A 20,160-nucleotide genomic window follows, 5' to 3' on the forward strand; every position below is an offset into this window, starting at 1 on the left:
AAACGGTCAGATACATCATCAAGTCTCATAACAGATCAGCTGCTGGTCTGAGAGTTCTCTAGTCTTTAAACGGTCAGATACATCATCAAGTCTCATAACAGATCAGCTGCTGGTCTGAAATAACCTCCGTCTCCAGTTCTCTAGTCTTTAAACGGTCCGATACATCATCAAGTCTCAGGCTGATACACCAGTCAGTCTGGTCCTGGCTGGTAGATACAACCACAACTAAAAGTTCTAATATAATACAGTTTCTCCCCAACCAGATTAATCTCCCTCTTCCTCCTTGACCTTTTTCTTCTTCTTCTTCTTCTTTGACGACTGTAAATCACAAGAAATAACAAATTAGTATGTTGGTTCAGGCAGAACGGCTTAGATGAGCAGGAATATATATATTCTGGAGGCATGTCCCCATCAGCTACGTACTTCCTCTGTGGGAGAGACGGTCGCCTCCTCTTCCTCTTCCTTTACGTCCTCCTCGGCTTTCTTAGACTTCTTTTTCTTCTTCTTGGGAGTTTCTTCTGCTGCCGTTGAAGCCTCTGGTTCTGAATGAAAACAGAAAGCACCTTGAGACAACAGCACTTAACAGACGGCTGAGAACCTCATGATATGGATTGGGTTATAGAACAGGATGGATGGTGTATTATGGGTTGGGTTATAGAACAGGATGGATGGTGTATTATAGAACAGGATGGATGGTGTATTATGGGTTGTGTTATATAACAGGATGGATGGTGTATTATATAACAGGATGGATGGTGTATTATGGGTTGTGTTATATAACAGGATGGATGGTGTGTTATAGAACAGGATGGATGGTGTATTATGGGTTGGATGGATGGTGGATGGTGTATTATAGAACAGGATGGATGGTGTGTTATAGAACAGGATGGATGGTGTATTATAGAACAGGATGGATGGTGTTATAGAACAGGATGGATGGTGTATTATGGGTTGGGTTATAAACAGGATGGATGGTGTTGGATGGTGTATAGAACAGGATGGATGGTGTATTATGGGTTGGGTTATAGAACAGGATGGATGGTGTATTATGGGTTGTGTTATATAACAGGATGGATGGTGTATTATAGAACAGGATGGATGGTGTATTATGGGTTGTGTTATATAACAGGATGGATGGTGTATTATGGGTTGTGTTATAGAACAGGATGGATGGTGTATTATGGGTTGTGTTATATAACAGGATGGATGGTGTATTATAGAACAGGATGGATGGTATATTATGGGTTGTGTTATAGAACAGGATGGATGGTGTATTATGGGTTGGGTTATATAACAGGATGGATGGTGTATTATGGGTTGTGTTATAGAACAGGATGGATGGTATATTATGGGTTGTGTTATATAACAGGATGGATGGTGTATGGGTTGTGTTATATAACAGGATGGATGGTGTATTATGGGTTGTGTTATATAACAGGATATGGTGTAATGGGTTGTGTTATATAACAGGATGGATGGTATATTATGGGTTGTGTTATATAACAGGATGGATGGTGTATTATGGGTTGTGTTATATAACAGGATGGATGGTGTATTATATAACAGGATGGATGGTGTTGTTATATAACAGGATGGATGGTGTATTATGGGTTGTGTTATATGAACAGGATGGATGGTGTATTATGGGTTGTGTTATATAACAGGATGGATGGTGTATTAACAGGATGGATGGTGTATTATGGGTTGTGTTATAGAACAGGATGGATGGTGTATTATATAACAGGATGGATGGTGTGTTATGGGTTGTATTATATAACAGGATGGATGGTGTATTATGGGTTGTGTTATATAACAGGATGGATGGTGTATTATGGGTTGTGTTATAGAACAGGATGGATGGTGTATTATGGGTTGTGTTATATAACAGGATGGATGGTGTATTATGGGTTGTGTTATAGAACAGGATGGATGGTGTATTATGGGTTGTGTTATATAACAGGATGGATGGTGTATTATGGGTTGTGTTATTGGATGGTGTAATATGGGTTGTGTTATATAACAGGATGGATGGTGTATTATGGGTTGTGTTATAGAACAGGATGGATGGTGTATTATGGGTTGTGTTATATAACAGGATGGATGGTGTATTATATAACAGGATGGATGGTGTGTTATGGGTTGTGTTATATAACAGGATGGATGGTGTATTATGGGTTGTGTTATATAACAGGATGGATGGTGTATTATGGGTTGTGTTATATAACAGGATGGATGGTGTATTATGGGTTGTGTTATATAACAGGATGGATGGTGTATTATGGTCTCATGTTATGGGTTGTGTTATACAACAGGATTATGGCTAAGAGTTACTCAACTGACCTTCCACAGGTTCTTTCTTGGGTTTCTTTGTTTTGACTGTCACCGGTGTGGCCACCTCTTCCTCCTCCACCTCCTCAAACTTCCTCTTCTTGGAAACAGAGGGGAGGGTGGAGTCTCCGGAGGGGTCGTACACCTTCACGTCACTACGGAGACATGACAGAACGTTAGTTAACAGCACAGTTGGTAATTAGCCAACGGTCGATTGATTGGTTTAACTAGTTGCTCCTACCCTCTACTTTTTTGAACATTTTGTTAAAAATCGCGCAACATTTCAGCGCCCTGCTACTCATGCCAGGAATATAGTACGTTCATATGGTTAGAATGTGTGTATAGGAAACCCTCGGACGTTTTTAAAACTGGTTAAATCACGACTGTGGCTATTACATAACGTGCGTTACATCGGAAAGCGCAGGAAAACCTGATCACAGAAAATGGAAATAAATATCCTTGCGCCACTTCCAGCAATTGTTAACAGTGAGCCGAATTAGATAAGACCGAGCATTCAACTCCCACAGCATCCCCATGTTGTCTAGAGTCTTGTGAATTGAATCCTCTTTGATTCTTGGTTGAACCGAAACAGGGGCACCACTTACCTCCGGTCTCCGCCCAGATCATTCCGGAAGAGCTCTCTCTCGTGAAATTTTTTCCAAGACGACAGCTAATGATTTTGACATCGCCTATGGATGATTTTTATCGCTTATTAACGTTTACTAATACCTAAAGTAGCATTACAAACGTATTTCGAAGTGTTTTGTGAAAGTTTATCGTCTACTTTTTGAATTTTAAAAAATGACGTTACGTTGTGAAATCGCTGTTTTTTTCGTTTATCACACAGTCTACATATAACGATATCTTGGCTTTATATGGCCCGATTTAATCGAAATAAAGACCCAATAGTGTTTATGGGACATCTAGGAGTGCCAACAAAGAAGATGGTGAAAGGTAATGACTGTTTTCTATTTTATTGTGCGGTTTGTGTAACGCCGAAATGCTAATTATTTTGTTTACGTCCCCTGCTGTGCTTTTGTGTTGTAGTGTATTGGTGCATGCTATCAGATAATAGCTTCTCATGCTGTCGCCGAAAAGCATTTTAAAAATCTGACTTGTTGCCTGGATTCACAACGAGTGTAGCTTTAATTTGATACCCTGCATGTGTATTTTAATGAACTTTTGAGTTTTAACTAATACTATTAGCATTTAGCGTAGCGCATTTTCATTTCCAGAGCTCTAGTTGGGACACAAGCATCCCAAGTAGAGGCAAGAGGTTAAAGGCTGTTGGGCGACCAAGATGTTTTAGTTGAGCAGTAGCAAGTCAATTTATGGCACACGAGACACCTTTCTGATTCACCACCATCTCAGTGAAATGTTTGCGTTTGATTGTTAGTGTATATCAATTCCCCATTACATATATCACCAGTACTACATTTACCCTTCATTCCTATCATTTACAATCTACAATGCTTGTTTGGTTATGGTAATTTCAGTTAACGCATTCAATATATCAGTCTTTCAGCATTCTCATTGTTGGAGTGGACACATTGTTTGCAGAGTGCACAACCTATGCTACACTTGTGAGAGAAACTGTGTTTCTAGCATTTCATTTACCAGTTAATTTAGTCCTTATTCTGTTTGGCAGCGCTCCTGTCAATGTTGAGTAAGAACGCGAACGCATAGCAGTAGACCTATATGCTGCCTAGCCTGCGCGCCAATGTAGGCTTACAAATGTGCCCATCTGATAGTATTTCTGATGGGCTTAACGCACCACTACTAATGACCTGTGGAGCTTCTCAAAGTAATGCTTTGTCACCTCAAAACAGCAAGCAAACATACCGTTTTACCATCCATTGAGAATTACAAAAGTTCCTCAATGTATTTGAAAAATATTCCCAGCTCTCTCACCACTCATGTCCTGCTCGGATCCAATGGAAACGTCATAAAATAAGGCTACCTGATTACTTCCTATCTCTTGATCAAATAGCCTACAGCTGTCTGTCCCGAGCTCACTGGCGGGGGAAACAGGGCACAGAATATTTAAAAAATATTTCAAGCAAGCCCACCCCCCAGACCAAGTTGCGAGCATAGGGCCCCCCAGACCAAGTTGCGAGCATAGGGCCCCCCCAGACCAAGTTGCTAGCATAGGCCCCCCCCCCCGACCAAGTTGTGAGCATAGGCCCCCCCCAGACCAAGTTGTGAGCATAGGCCCCCCCAGACCAAGTTGATAGCATAGGGCCCCCCCAAGACCAAGTTGATACATAGGGCCTCCCCCAGACCAAGTTGATACATAGGGCCTCCTCCCCAGACCAAGTTGTGAGCATAGGGCCCCCCCAGACCAAGTTGATAGCATAGGGCCTCCCCCCCAGACCAAGTTGCGAGCATAGGGCCTCCCCCCCCAGACCAAGTTGAGAGCATAGGGCCCCCAGACCAAGTTGAGAGCATAGGGCCCCCCCAGACCAAGTTGAGAGCATAGGGCCCCCCCCCAAGTTGAGAGCATAGGGCCCCCAGACCAAGTTGCGAGCATAGGGCCCCCCCAGACCAAGTTGAGAGCATAGGGCCCCCCCAGACCAAGTTGCGAGCATAGGGCCCTCCCCCAGACCCTCCCCCAGACCAAGTTGCGAGCATAGGGCCTCCCCCAGACCAAGTTGGAGTTTAACTAAATCAGAGGACCGCCCCCTGAGCCCAGTTATGGTCTGGTGTCCTGGGACAGGCCCTTTTCTGCTCTTCCGAATAAAACCCGGGTTTTCTATCACCAGACCAGCTCACCCCAATTACAAGATGGCTTAAGGTTGCAGACCAGCTTACCACAAGAGGGCCCAGGTTTGAGTAGAGACCATAAACCTAAGGTTTGAGTAGAGACCATAAACCTAAGGTTTGAGTAGAGACCATAAACCTAAGGTTTGAGTAGAGACCATAAACCTAAGGTTTGAGTAGAGACCATAAACCTAAGGTTTGAGTAGAGACCATAAACCTAAGGTTTGAGTAGAGACCATAAACCTAAGGTTTGAGTAGAGACCATAAACCTAAGGTTTGAGTAGATGGCTGAATCTTTTAACCATACCACGTGGTAAAACTCTTAAGACTATCGATACCGCCATTCTAACCACGACAGAGAGAGAGCGGACAAACTCTCTATCCTATAACGACATGAAGTAATGTCACTGAACCAGCCATTCTAACCACGACAGAGAGAGAGCGGACAAACTCTCTATCCTATAACGACATGAAGTAATGTCACTGAACCAGCCATTCTAACCACGACAGAGAGAGAGCGGACAAACTCTCCAACAGAAACAAGCGTTTCAACAGAGATACCGACGACACACTGAGCGTAAATATATATATTGATATCAATTGTTCCCGAATGAGCTTTCATGTGTGAAGGATTAGCATTTCAATTGTTATAATTATCACTGTCTAACAAGCCGCCATTAGGGCACATCCTCCTTTCTTTGGAAATATACTGCTCAAAAACATAAAGGGAACACTAAAATAACACATCCTAGATCTGAATGAATGAAATATTCTTATTAAATACTTTTTCTTTACATAGTTGAATGTGCTGACAAATCACACATTATCAATGGAAATCAAATTGATCAAACCATGGCACATACAAAATATATTTCCAAAGAAATTATATGGGGTATGTGTGACGCATTTCTGTGAATTACTTAGTAAATCAATTATTTTAAGACAATTGATGTATGGATGATTCAGTGAAGACTTTGTTCGTGCAGATAACCAACAATTTACGACGTTTGGAATGAGACTAATGTGAGGTAAATAATGAATTAATCAGAAGACTATGTGATCAGATATTATATTTCTGAAAGTTATATTAGGAAAATTATAACGTTGTAAACTGAATATTTTACTTGGTGCCCCGACTTCCTAGTTAATTACAGTTACATGATTAATCAGTTTAATCACATAATAATAATTAGAGAGTTATTTGATAAATAAGTCATCAGTTTTAATTATGCCAAAGACACAACCAAGACTTGTTGTCGGGGACAGCCGGTGACGTTACCAGAGAGACGCGACAGAAGGTCAGTTACCAGAGAGACGCGACAGAAGGTCAGTTACCAGAGAGACGCGACAGAAGGTCAGTTACCAGAGAGACGCGACAGAAGGTCAGTTACCAGAGAGACGCGACAGAAGGTCAGTTACCAGAGAGACGCGACAGAAGGTCAGTTACCAGAGAGACGCGACAGAAGGTCAGTTACCAGAGAGACGCGACAGAAGGTCAGTTACCAGAGAGACGCGACAGAAGGTCAGTTACCAGAGACGCGACAGAAGGTCAGTTACCAGAGAGACGCGACAGAAGGTCAGTTACCAGAGAGACGCGACAGAAGGTCAGTTACCAGAGAGACGCGACAGAAGGTCAGTTACCAGAGAGACGCGACAGAAGGTCAGTTACCAGAGAGACGCGACAGAAGGTCAGTTACCAGAGAGACGCGACAGAAGGTCAGTTACCAGAGAGACGCGACAGAAGGTCAGTTACCAGAGAGACGCGACAGAAGGTTAGTTACCAGAGAGACGCGACAGGTCAGTTACCAGAGAGACGCGACAGAAGGTCAGTTACCAGAGACGCGACAGAAGGTCAGTTACCAGAGACGCGACAGAAGGTCAGTTACCAGAGAGACGCGACAGAAGGTTAGTTACCCAATACAGTAGTTTCCAGGGTTAACTCACCTCTTGTGTTGGTATTTGTCAGACTTCGCCATGGCTTTGCCTGTTCCACTGATTCTTCTGATCTGAAGGGATAAACCAGGGTCAGCACAATATTAGGGACCGGTAGACCTAGCAGAGTAGGAGATGAGTAGGGGACTAGCAGAGTAGGAGATGAGTAGGGGACTAGCAGAGTAGGAGATGAGTAGGGGACTAGCAGAGTAGGTGACTAGCAGGATATCACTGTTTAACTTCATTAGGGTAGGGGGCAACATTCAGGAATTTAGGATGAAAAGCGTGCCCAAACTAAACTGCCTGCTACTCAGTCCCAGAAGCTAGGATATGCATAGATTTGGATAGAAAACCTCAAAAGTTTCCAAAGTGGTTCAAATAATGTCTGAGTATAGCAGAACGGATTTGGCAGGCGAAAACCTGAGAAAAATCCATCCAGGAAGTAGATTTTTGTTTGTTTGTTCTAGTTCTCTATACAATGCCATTACAGTATCCGTTGACTTATGACTCAGTTGCTATGCAGTTCCTATGCCTTCCACGAGATGTCAGCAGTATTCAGAAATGGTTTCAGGTTTGTTATTCTGAAAAATGCAGGAGTAAGAGCAGTCTGAATGACTGGACCCTACAGTGTCAGAGCTTTTTCATGCTCAATCCCGAGAGCGTGCCTTTCTTGTTTACCTTTTATATTGACAACGTTATTGTCCGGTTGAAATATTATCGATTATTTAGGCAAAAAACAACCTGAGGATTGAATATAAAACATTGTTTGACATGTTTCTATGAACTTGACGGATACAATTAGGATATTTTGTCTGCCTGTTGTAACGGTTTGAGCCGTGGATTACTGAAGAAAAGAAAACGGAGGTTTTTGGATATAGAGACTATCCAACAAAAGGAAGATTTATTGAATAAATGAAAGTCTTAGTGAAACCATATGAAGATCAAAGGGATTCATTTTCTCTCTATTTCTGACTTGTGTAACTCTGCTTGGCTGGTTACTGTTTTAATCTTAGTGAAACCATATGAAGATCAAAGGTCAGGGATTCATTTTCTCTCTATTTCTGACTTGTGTAACTCTGCTTGGCTGGTTACCATTTTAATCTTAGTGAAACCATGATGAAGATCAAAGGGATTCATTTTCATCATTTCTGACTTGTGTAACTCTGCTTGGCAGGTTACTTTTTAATCTTAGTGAAACCATGAAGATCAAAGGGTTCATTTTCTCTATTTCTGACTTGTATCTAACACTTGGTTACTGTTTTAGTATTTTAGTGAAACCATAAAGATCAAAGGGATTCATTTTTTCTATTTGGAACTGACTTGTGTAACTTCCTTGGATGGTTACTGTTTTAATCTTAGTGAAACCATGAAGATCAACAGGGATTCATTTTCTGCTCAGATTTCTGACTTGTGTAGAACTGATTGGCATGGTACTGTTTTAATGTGAAACCATTGAAGATCAAACTGATTCATTTTCTCATTTCTGACTGTGTAACTGCTTTGGTTACTGTTTTAATCTTAGACATTCTGATTAGATCAAGGGGCAGATGAAGATTCTGAAGGATTCACACCTTTCATGACTCTATTTCTGACTTGTGTAACTCAGCTTGGAACATGGTTAACTGTTTTAAGCTTTGTGAAACCTGGAACATGAAGATCAAAGGTCAGGGATTCATTTTCTCTCTATTTCTGACTTGTGTAACTGATCACACCTGGAACACGTTACCATTTTGTAGTGATTTGAAAGATGTTCTGACTAGATACATGACATTGACAACAGTACTGTAGTGTGGAGAGACATTTGAAATCTGATTAGATTCTAGATCACACCTGGAACATGTACAACAGTACTGTAGTGTGGAGAGACATTTTTAAAACTAGAGTATTTCTGGAACATGACAACAGTACTGTAGTGTGGAGAGACATTCTGATTAGAACTAGATCACACCTGGAACACGACAACAGTACTGTAGTGTGGAGAGACATTCTGATTAGATCACACCTGGAACATGACAACAGTACTGTAGTGTGGAGAGACATTCTGATTAGAACTAGAGCACACCTTCTCCTCTAGGTGGCGACAAGCTTGGCAGTACTGTAGTGTGGAGAGACATTCTGATTAGATCACACCTGGAACATGACAACAGTACTGTAGAGTGGAGAGACATTCTGATTAGATCACACCTGGAACATGACAACAGTACTGTAGTGTGGAGAGACATTCTGATTAGATCACACCTGGAACATGACAGCAGTACTGTAGTGTGGAGAGACATTCTGATTAGAACTAGATCACACCTGGAACACGACAACAGTACTGTAGTGTGGAGAGACATTCTGATTAGAACTAGATCACACCTGGAACACGACAACAGTACTGTAGTGTGGAGAGACATTCTGATTCTGAACACGACAACAGTACTAGAACTAGATCACACCTGGAACATGACAACAGTACTGTAGTGTGGAGAGACATTCTGATTAGAACTAGATCACACCTGGAACACGACAACAGTACTGTAGTGTGGAGAGACATTCTGATTAGAACTAGATCACACCTGGAACACGACAACAGTACTGTAGTGTGGAGAGACATTCTGATTAGAACTAGATCACACCTGGAACACGACAACAGTACTGTAGTGTGGAGAGACATTCTGATTAGAACTAGATCACACCTGGAACACGACAACAGTACTGTAGTGTGGAGAGACATTCTGATTAGAACTAGATCACACCTGGAACACGACAACAGTACTGTAGTGTGGAGAGACATTCTGATTAGATCACACCTGGAACACGACAACAGTACTGTAGTGTGGAGAGACATTCTGATTAGATCACACCTGGAACATGACAACAGTACTGTGGAGAGACATTCTGATTAGAACTAGATCACACCTGGAACATGACAACAGTACTGTAGTGTGGAGAGACATTCTACTTCTAGTGATGGCTGGAACAAAAGCCTCACCTTGCCCTTGTTCTTGGCCGAGGTCTGTCCCACCAGAGAGGCGTGGTAGATGAGACCATATTTGGGCGTGTCTCTGCGCGTCTTCAGGGCTCTGAACAGGGCCTTCTCTGCTCCCAGGATCTGGACTGTGGAGGCCGGGTGCTTGGCCAGGTTCAACAGGGACCCTGTCAGAGAGAACCAGAGCATGTAGGAGCAGTTTGGGCGTTTCCAGCTGCCTACTACAGGTGTCCAGGTAAAAGGTTTTAATTCAAGCTCAGATGAGGTAGTGACTGAAAAGCATCAGGTTTCAGGATTGTGACATATAGTCATATTAATCACCGCTTGTTTTGTGTTGTGAATGATTCCTGCTGTGTGATTGGCCGTTAGATCATGACTCACCAGCGTGAGAGATGAGCCGTGCCCCTACCAGTTCCCCCACCATGACAGTCAGGTTGGGAGCGATAGCCATCATCCTGTTCTTCAGATAGTCGTACAGTTGGGTGCGGTACTCTGTAATCTCTATCACCTGGTCACACAGGTGCATGATGTTGCCGATGTCCTCCTCTGACACCTCCGTTCCCATGGAGATCTCTGCAGCCAGTTTGACCTCTGCCTCCACCTCCTCGGGGAGATGCTCAGACAGGTCGGTGGTTGCCACGTTGGTACGAGCGCCTATCTTCCGGACACTCTTGCAGTAGGCCAGGTTGTCAGTGATGATCTTCCCCACCTCAGGGAAGTGCCAGCCGTACCACTCCCTACAGCGCATGATGTAGTTGTTGAGCTCCTTGTCCAGGTCATCCAGCAGAGCTGCACAGATCAAAACACTAGTTACACCTGTTACTGAGCTACAGCCCATAATACTAGTTACACCTGTCTACAGACCATAATACTAGTCACACCTGTTACTGAGCTACAGACCATAATACTAGTTACACCTGTTACTGAGCTACAGCCCATAATACTAGTTACACCTGTTACTGAGCTACAGCCCATAATACTAGTTACACCTGCTACAGACCATAATACTAGTCACACCTGCTACTGAGCTACAGCCCATAATACTAGTTACACCTGTCTACAGACCATAATACTAGTTACACCTGTTACTGAGCTACAGACCATAATACTAGTTACACCTGTTACTGAGCTACAGACCATAATACTAGTCACACCTGTTACTGAGCTACAGCCCATAATACTAGTCACACCTGTTACTGAGCTACAGCCCATAATACTAGTTACACCTGTTACTGAGCTACAGCCCATAATACTAGTTACACCTGTTACTGAGCTACAGCCCATAATACTAGTCACACCTGTCTACAGACCATAATACTAGTCACACCTGTCTACAGACCATAATACTAGTCACACCTGTCTCCAGACCATAATACTAGTCACACCTGTCTCCAGACCATAATACAAGTTACACCTGTTACTGAGCTACAGACCATAATACTAGTTACACCTGTTACTGAGCTACAACCCATAATACTAGTTACACCTGTCTACAGACCATAATACTAGTCACACCCGTCTCCAGACCATAATACTAGTCACACCTGTCTACAGACCATAATACTAGTTACACCTGTTACTGAGCTACAGCCCATAATACTAGTTACACCTGTTACTGAGCTACAACCCATAATACTAGTTACACCTGTCTACAGACCATAATACTAGTCACACCCGTCTCCAGACCATAATACTAGTCACACCCGTCTACAGACCATAATACTAGTCACACCCGTCTACAGACCATAATACTAGTCACACCTGTTACTGAGCTACAGACCATAATACTAGTCACACCTGTTACTGAGCTACAGACCATAATACTAGTCACACCTGTTACTGAGCTACAGACCATAATACTAGTCACACCTGTCTACAGACCATAATACTAGTCACACCTGTCTACAGACCATAATACTAGTCACACCTGTTACTGAGCTACAGACCATAATACTAGTCACACCTGTTACTGAGCTACAGCCCATAATACTAGTCACACCTGTTACTGAGCTACAGCCCATAATACTAGTTACACCTGTCTACAGCCCATAATACTAGTTACACCCGTCTCCAGACCATAATACTAGTCACACCCGTCTCCAGACCATAATACTAGTCACACCTGTCTACAGACCATAATACTAGTCACACCTGTCTACAGACCATAATACTAGTCACACCTGTCTACAGACCATAATACTAGTCACACCTGTCTACAGACCATAATACTAGTCACACCTGTCTACAGACCATAATACTAGTCACACCTGTCTACAGACCATAATACTAGTCACACCTGTCTACAGACCATAATACTAGTCACACCTGTCTACAGACCATAATACTAGTCACACCTGTCTACAGACCATAATACTAGTCACACCTGTCTACAGACCATAATACTAGTCACACCTGTTACTGAGCTACAGACCATAATACTAGTCACACCTGTTACTGAGCTACAGACCATAATACTAGTCACACCTGTTACTGAGCTACAGACCATAATACTAGTCACACCTGTTACTGAGCTACAGACCATAATACTAGTCACACCTGCTACTGAGCTACAGCCCATAATACTAGTTACACCTGTCTACAGCCCATAATACTAGTCACACCTGCTACTGAGCTACAGCCCATAATACTAGTTACACCTGTCTACAGCCCATAATACTAGTCACACCTGCTACAGCCCATAATACTAGTTACACCTGTTACATCCCATAATACTAGTTACACCTGTTACTGAGCTACAGACCATAATACTAGTTACACCTGTTACTGAGCTACAGACCATAATACTAGTTACACCTGTTACTGAGCTACAACCCATAATACTAGTTACACCTGTCTACAGACCATAATACTAGTCACACCCGTCTCCAGACCATAATACTAGTCACACCTGTCTACAGACCATAATACTAGTTACACCTGTTACTGAGCTACAGCCCATAATACTAGTTACACCTGTTACTGAGCTACAACCCATAATACTAGTTACACCTGTTACTGAGCTACAGACCATAATACTAGTTACACCTGTCTACAGACCATAATACTAGTCACACCCGTCTCCAGACCATAATACTAGTCACACCCGTCTACAGACCATAATACTAGTCACACCTGTTACTGAGCTACAGACCATAATACTAGTCACACCTGTTACTGAGCTACAGACCATAATACTAGTCACACCTGTCTACAGACCATAATACTAGTCACACCTGTCTACAGACCATAATACTAGTCACACCTGTTACTGAGCTACAGACCATAATACTAGTTACACCTGTCTACAGACCATAATACTAGTCACACCTGTCTACAGACCATAATACTAGTCACACCTGTCTACAGACCATAATACTAGTCACACCTGTCTACAGACCATAATACTAGTCACACCTGTCTACAGACCATAATACTAGTCACACCTGTCTACAGACCATAATACTAGTCACACCTGTCTACAGACCATAATACTAGTCACACCTGTCTACAGACCATAATACTAGTCACACCTGTCTACAGACCATAATACTAGTCACACCTGTCTACAGACCATAATACTAGTCACACCTGTCTCCAGACCATAATACTAGTCACACCTGTTACTGAGCTACAGCCCATAATACTAGTCACACCTGTCTACAGCCCATAATACTAGTCACACCTGTCTACAGACCATAATACTAGTCACATCCGTCTCCAGACCATAATACTAGTCACACCTGTCTACAGACCATAATACTAGTCACACCTGTTACTGAGCTACAGACCATAATACTAGTCACACCTGTTACTGAGCTACAGACCATAATACTAGTTACACCTGTTACTGAGCTACAGACCATAATACTAGTCACACCTGTTACTGAGCTACAGACCATAATACTAGTTACACCTGTTACTGTCAGTCTACAGACCATAATACTAGTTACACCTGTCTACAGACCATAATACTAGTCACACCTGTCTGAGCAGACCATAATACTAGTCACACCTGTTACATCCCATAATACTAGTTACACCTGTTACTGAGCTAGACCATAATACTAGTTACACCTGTTACTGAGCTACAGACCATAATACTAGTTACACCTGTTACTGAGCTACAACCATAATACTAGTCACACCTGTCTACAGACCATAATACTAGTCACACCTGTCTGAGCCAGACCATAATACTAGTCACACCTGTCTACAGACCATAATACTAGTCACACCTGTTACTGAGCTACAGCCCATAATACTAGTCACACCTGTTACTGAGCTACAGACCATAATACTAGTCACACCTGTCTACAGACCATAATACTAGTCACACCTGTCTACAGACCATGAGCTACAGACCATAATACTAGTCACACCTGTCTACAGACCATAATACTAGTCACACCTGTCTACAGACCATAATACTAGTCACACCTGTCTACAGACCATAATACTAGTCACACCTGTCTACAGACCATAATACTAGTCACACCTGTCTACAGACCATAATACTAGTCACACCTGTCTACAGACCATAATACTAGTCACACCTGTCTACAGACCATAATACTAGTCACACCTGTCTACAGACCATAATACTAGTCACACCTGTCTACAGACCATAATACTAGTCACACCTGTCTCCAGACCATAATACTAGTCACACCTGTTACTGAGCTACAGCCCATAATACTAGTCACACCTGTCTACAGCCCATAATACTAGTCACACCTGTTACTGAGCTAGACCATAATACTAGTCACACCTGTCTACAGACCATAATACTAGTCACACCTGTCTGAGCTACAGACCATAATACTAGTCACACCTGTTACTGAGCTACAGACCATAATACTAGTCACACCTGTTACTGAGCTACAGACCATAATACTAGTTACACCTGTTACTGAGCTACAGACCATAATACTAGTCACACCTGTTACTGAGCTACAGACCATAATACTAGTTACACCTGTTACTGAGCTACAGACCATAATACTAGTTACACCTGTTACTGAGCTACAGACCATAATACTAGTCACACCTGTCTACAGACCATAATACTAGTCACACCTGTTACTGAGCTACAGACCATAATACTAGTCACACCTGTTACTGAGCTACAGACCATAATACTAGTCACACCTGTTACTGAGCTACAGACCATAATACTAGTTACACCTGTTACTGAGCTACAGACCATAATACTAGTTACACCTGTTACTGAGCTACAGCCCATAATACTAGTTACACCTGTTACTGAGCTACAGACCATAATACTATTATGTTGTCCCTTTACATGGACAGAGGACAGGGATGAGCAACAGGCTTCCACTGGCCCACCTCCTATAGGCCCGCGGACCCACATCCCTGTACTGGGGAGAGAACTCACCTCATTGGCCTGTCAGCCTCGACTAACTAACCAATCACAGTAGTCGAATTACCGACCAGGGCTCATTGATCAGTCATCTTATAAAAACTGCACTAATGTGCAGTTGTTGTAGGAAATGAACGCTAAAAGTGAAATTCTCTTCACTGTCACGCGAGGGCCGCTAAAATGTTTTGCTTGCAAGGTGGGGGTACTGATGTGAGATGTGTTGCGGCCCTCGTGAGGTTTTTGTGGCCCCCACCCCCATCAAAGATGCCCATCCCTGGTCTAAGAGGAGGTACTTACAGATAGCTTGAACGATCATGGTATCCACTTTGTCAGGGCTGAACTTCAGCTTGTAGCGGGACAAACTGAGGAAACAGAAACAGGTCAGGATCTGCCATAGCAGCCTTTCAGGTCTTCTATGAATACGACAGAGGGAGGTGCTGCCTCAGGGGTAGTGACGAATGCTGAGGAAATCCACACCAGGTTTCAGACAGCATGATATAATCATCGGCAACACACACACTACATATTGATGTGAGTCAATTATAAAGTGTTTGTAATGAGGTCTTTTGTTATAAGACCAGTTGGCGTCATTTAATGGGATCCTAATAAATCCAAAACACCAAGCGTTGTCTGTGTTCCACCCTACCTGTGAGCCAGTCCCAGAGACATGGCGCTGATCTCCCGGGGGGGCAGCCCAGTGATCAGGGACTCCATCTGTGTCCTGATGCCTCTCATCAGCTCTGCCACCGCAGGGCTGTGGACACAGCTCAGGTTCAACTTCTCCTTGATGACGCCCCCCAGCTTAGCGTCGCTGATGGCCAGCTGTTCATGAGCTTCTTTAGCCACCACTTTCTTCAGGACCTTCTTCAGACTCTTCCCCATCTTCCCTTCCGTCATGGCCGTGGCCGCTGGACACAGGAGAGATATAGTTACAACATGAGGACAGGAGAGACGTGTACACGCTACAGCACTCGGGAGTCTAGTTCTGTGAGCTCGTGTGGTCTACCACGTTGCGGCTGAGCCGTTGTTGCTCCTAGACGTTTCCACTTCACAATAACAGCGCTTAGTTAACCGGGACAACTCTAGTAAGGCAGAAATTAATATGCAATTAGAGATACTGGGGTGCAAAGGAGCAAGATAAATAAATACAGTATGGGGATGAGGTAGGTAGCTGTTTACAGATGGGCTGTGTTCAGGTGCAGTGATCTGTGAGCTGCTCTGACGGCAATGTTTGTCTATGGAGATTGCATGGCTGTGTGCTCGATTTTATAAACCTGTCAGCAACGGATGTGGCTAAAATAACCGAATCCACTAATTTGACAGGGTGTCCACATACACTACATATACAAACGACTGTTATAGTTCCAACATTTAGACACGGGACATTAGTAATATGCATCTATTCATAGACTCAACATTGTTAGGGGGTGAGTTCAACAACCGGCTGCTGTCAGTGTTTGTTATGATGGTTAAGGTTAGCTGTGGTCTCAGCTGTAGTGAGGAATACTGCTGAACACCTAAAGGCTTCTGCATGCTTCCCATCCCAAACAGTTGGGGTTAGTTAGTGCATATCTTCAGAAGCGTGTTTGTTTGGTCTTCGGTCAGGTGTTTTCCCCGGATGTTTGGGGCGGCAGGGTGGTCTAGCGGTTAGAGCGTTGGACTGGTAACCGGAAGGTTGCAAGTTCAAACCCCCGAACTGACAAGGTACAAATCTGTCGTTCTGCCCCTGAACAGGCAGTTAACCCACTGTTCCTAGGCCGTCATTGAAAATAAGAATTTGTTCTTAACCGACTTGCCTAGTTAAATAAAAAATAAAATAAAAACTTCAACGATACTCGTTTTCCATGCACATTTTCAAACTTCATAAATACTGCACAGCTTGTAAAATTGTAAAAATAAGGAAAAAAATATGCCATTTCTTGAGCCATCTTCAATTATTTCTGACTAGTTTGAGGAAGTGTATACTGGCTATGGCTTCTCAAGTTGGACAAACACTACTATTGCCGCTTTTCTCATTTTTCAAGCAACGGTCTTTTAATTAAGGGAGTATGTGAACACGCTGTTGGTTCACCTAGCTGAAGCATGCAGAAGCCTTGACTGACAGCCCTTGTGCACTAACTGGTAAACTATAGTGAGCAACAACAGGAGAGGTGAAAGTATTCTGTCTACCTGCCAAGGCCTCTGTTGTGTCCTGGAATTTCTCAAAGTGCTTCAACTTCACTCTGGAAGGAGAAATGGTGGCGACATGTTATTTGTCAACTCCAGAAACATGTTCCTTATGCTGATAATGTGTAATACTACTGTTCATTGACAACGTATTCCCCTCTAAACACTCCTCTCTCCAGACATAACTCACACTTTGTTGGCCTTCTCCGGAGTTTCGAACTCCTTCCATAAACTGTCCACCTCTTGGAGCTTTGACTCATCGAGGACCTGAAACAAAACAAGGTTAAAGTTCTATCAAGTACACGGGCATACCATACATTAATTGCATTAACTCAACTCGGTTTACATGTGTTGTCATTAAAACCCGTCTGTAATGTGTGACAAGAAAGCCAGCACGCGGTCCCTCCAAAGTACCACGCACCAGTTATGCTAACTTGGAAGAGAAGCCTATTTGAAATGTTGGGTAAACATTGGCAACAAATAAATTATTTAACTTCGAAAATAGAACGGGTTGAAATAGTTGCATAATTACTAAAGCCAAGTCCAAGGTAGCAAAGTATCTGTATATCCAGCAGATCTAGGTAACTTGCCACATGCAACGTGGTTGCTTAACTGCAGCGTGTTGAATGAGAAGGCCTCGTTGCGGTAAAGGTTTGCATGCGAGAACTACCACGACGACCTAAATAGAGAAGCCATGTGTACTATAAACAATGTTAAACAGGTCTTGACATTGAAATACTTTGTATTTTAATACAATATCTAGCTACTCCAGGAAAACAAGGTATTTAGCTAGCTACACCGCGAACCCGGTTCAATGATTGAAAATTGTCATGCACCCATCTAAAATTATTAGAATATAACTTTAGCTAAATACTCACTTTAAATATTGCATAACCAGCAGCGGTTTCAAATAAAACAAGCATCTCTGACGCTTTTTCACCAAGTTTAAACCCGAAACAAACTTATCTCCTAGAAAGCCTTCGCTAGTCGCAGTTCCAACGGGAATGTGTTCCACGCGGTGATCTGTGTGCCTCACCCGAAGCACGTCCTCTCTAACATCGCGAGAAGTGGCAGAGTGAACTATTTGGAGACAAACAAATCCGACGAGAACATTTTGGTCGCGAACCGCGTACACGTATTTTGCAGTTGTTATCGCGCTTATGTTCCTAGCGCCAACAGTGCATGTTCCTTCCATACAGTAAAACCTTGCAGTACAAAACGATACACGCAAATCCCCCGAAAGTAAGACAGGAATGAATCCAAAATAAAAAACGTATAAATAAAAGTTTACTGTCACACACCAGTTAGTTGTTTTACAGGGTCAGCTATGGTAGTAATTTTTGCACGCCCAATTTTTCAGTTTTTGATTTGTTAAAAAAGTTTGAAATATCCAATAAATGTCGTTCCACTTCATGATTGTGTCCCACTTGTTGTTGATTCTTCACAAAAAAATACAGTTTTATATCTTTATGTTTGAAGCCTGAAATGTGGCAAAAGGTCGCAAAGTTCAAGGGGGCCGAATACTTTCGCAAGGCACTGTAGCTAATAAAAAATACATAGTATAAAATCGGTGACTCATTTTTATATTTATCCTGATACCAGATTTGAATTTACGCAACCCTAACAGTGTCTGGCTAGACTGTAAACTCTCCTTCCAGACTCATATCAAACATCTCCAATCCAAAATCAAATCTAGAGTCTGCTTTCTATTCCGCAACAAAGCCTCCTTCACTCACACCGCCAAACTTACCCTAGTAAAACTGACTATCTTACCGATCCTCGACTTCGGCGATGTCATCTACAAAATAGCTTCCAACACTCTACTCAGCAAACTGGATGCAGTTTATCACAGTGCCATCCGTTTTGTTACTAAAGCACCTTATACCACCCACCACTGCGACTTGTATGCTCTAGTCGGCTGGCCCTCGCTACATGTTCGTCGCCAGACCCACTGGCTCCAGGTCATCTACAAGTCCATGCTAGGTAAAGCTCTGCCTTCTCAGTTCACTGGTCACAATGGCAACACCCACCCGTAGCACGCGCTCCAGCAGGTGTATCTCACTGATCATCCCTAAAGCCAAAACCTAATTTGGCCGCCTTTCGTTCCAGTACTCTGCTGCCTGTGACTGGAACGAATTGCAAAATCGCTGAAGTTGAGACTTTTATCTCCCTCACCAACTTTAAACATCTGCTATCTGAGCAGCTAACCGATCGCTGCAGCTGTACATAGTCTATCGGTAAATAGCCCACCCAAGTTACCTACCTCATCCCCATAGTGTTTTTATTTTATTTACTTTTCTGCTCTTTTGCACACCAATATCTCTACCTGTACATGACCATCTGATCATTTATCACTCCAGTGTTAATCTGCAAAATTGTAATTATTCGCCTACCTCCTCATGCCTTTTGCACACAATGTATAAAGATTCTTTTTTTCTACTATGTTATTGACTTGTTAATTGTTTACTCCATGTGTAACTCTGTGTTGTCTGTTCACACTGCTATGCTTTATCTTGGCCAGGTCGCAGTTGCAAATGAGAACTTGTTCTCAACAAGCCTACCTGGTTAAATAAAGGCGAAATAAAATAAAAAGTGAGTAAAACGGTATGTAAATCTTATTAAA

At 42.7% G+C, this 20,160-nt stretch overlaps 1 protein-coding gene and 1 non-coding gene across 2 annotated transcripts; both read right to left on the reverse strand.

Moving 5' to 3' along the window:
• Positions 1–211: 211 nt before the first annotated feature.
• LOC135570724 (nucleolar protein 58-like) lies at positions 212–18,573 on the reverse strand. The gene is made up of 11 exons (XM_065016673.1): positions 18,416–18,573; positions 17,728–17,804; positions 17,541–17,593; positions 16,018–16,279; positions 15,669–15,733; positions 10,373–10,780; positions 9,995–10,158; positions 7,033–7,094; positions 2,341–2,483; positions 424–542; positions 212–318 (listed from the first exon to the last, which is right to left on the reverse strand). The coding sequence occupies exons 1-11, from the start codon at positions 18,458–18,460 to the stop codon at positions 265–267; spliced, it is 1,452 nt and encodes a 483-aa protein (XP_064872745.1). The 5' UTR covers positions 18,461–18,573; the 3' UTR covers positions 212–264.
• On the reverse strand, positions 10,241–10,320 carry LOC135570734 (small nucleolar RNA SNORD11B). Its single transcript, XR_010463587.1, has one exon. It is a non-coding gene; the product is annotated as a small nucleolar RNA SNORD11B (small nucleolar RNA).
• Positions 18,574–20,160: the final 1,587 nt, after the last annotated feature.

The sequence above is a fragment of the Oncorhynchus nerka genome, unplaced genomic scaffold (genome assembly GCF_034236695.1).
Source record: "Oncorhynchus nerka isolate Pitt River unplaced genomic scaffold, Oner_Uvic_2.0 unplaced_scaffold_909, whole genome shotgun sequence".
NCBI lineage: Eukaryota > Metazoa > Chordata > Actinopteri > Salmoniformes > Salmonidae > Oncorhynchus > Oncorhynchus nerka.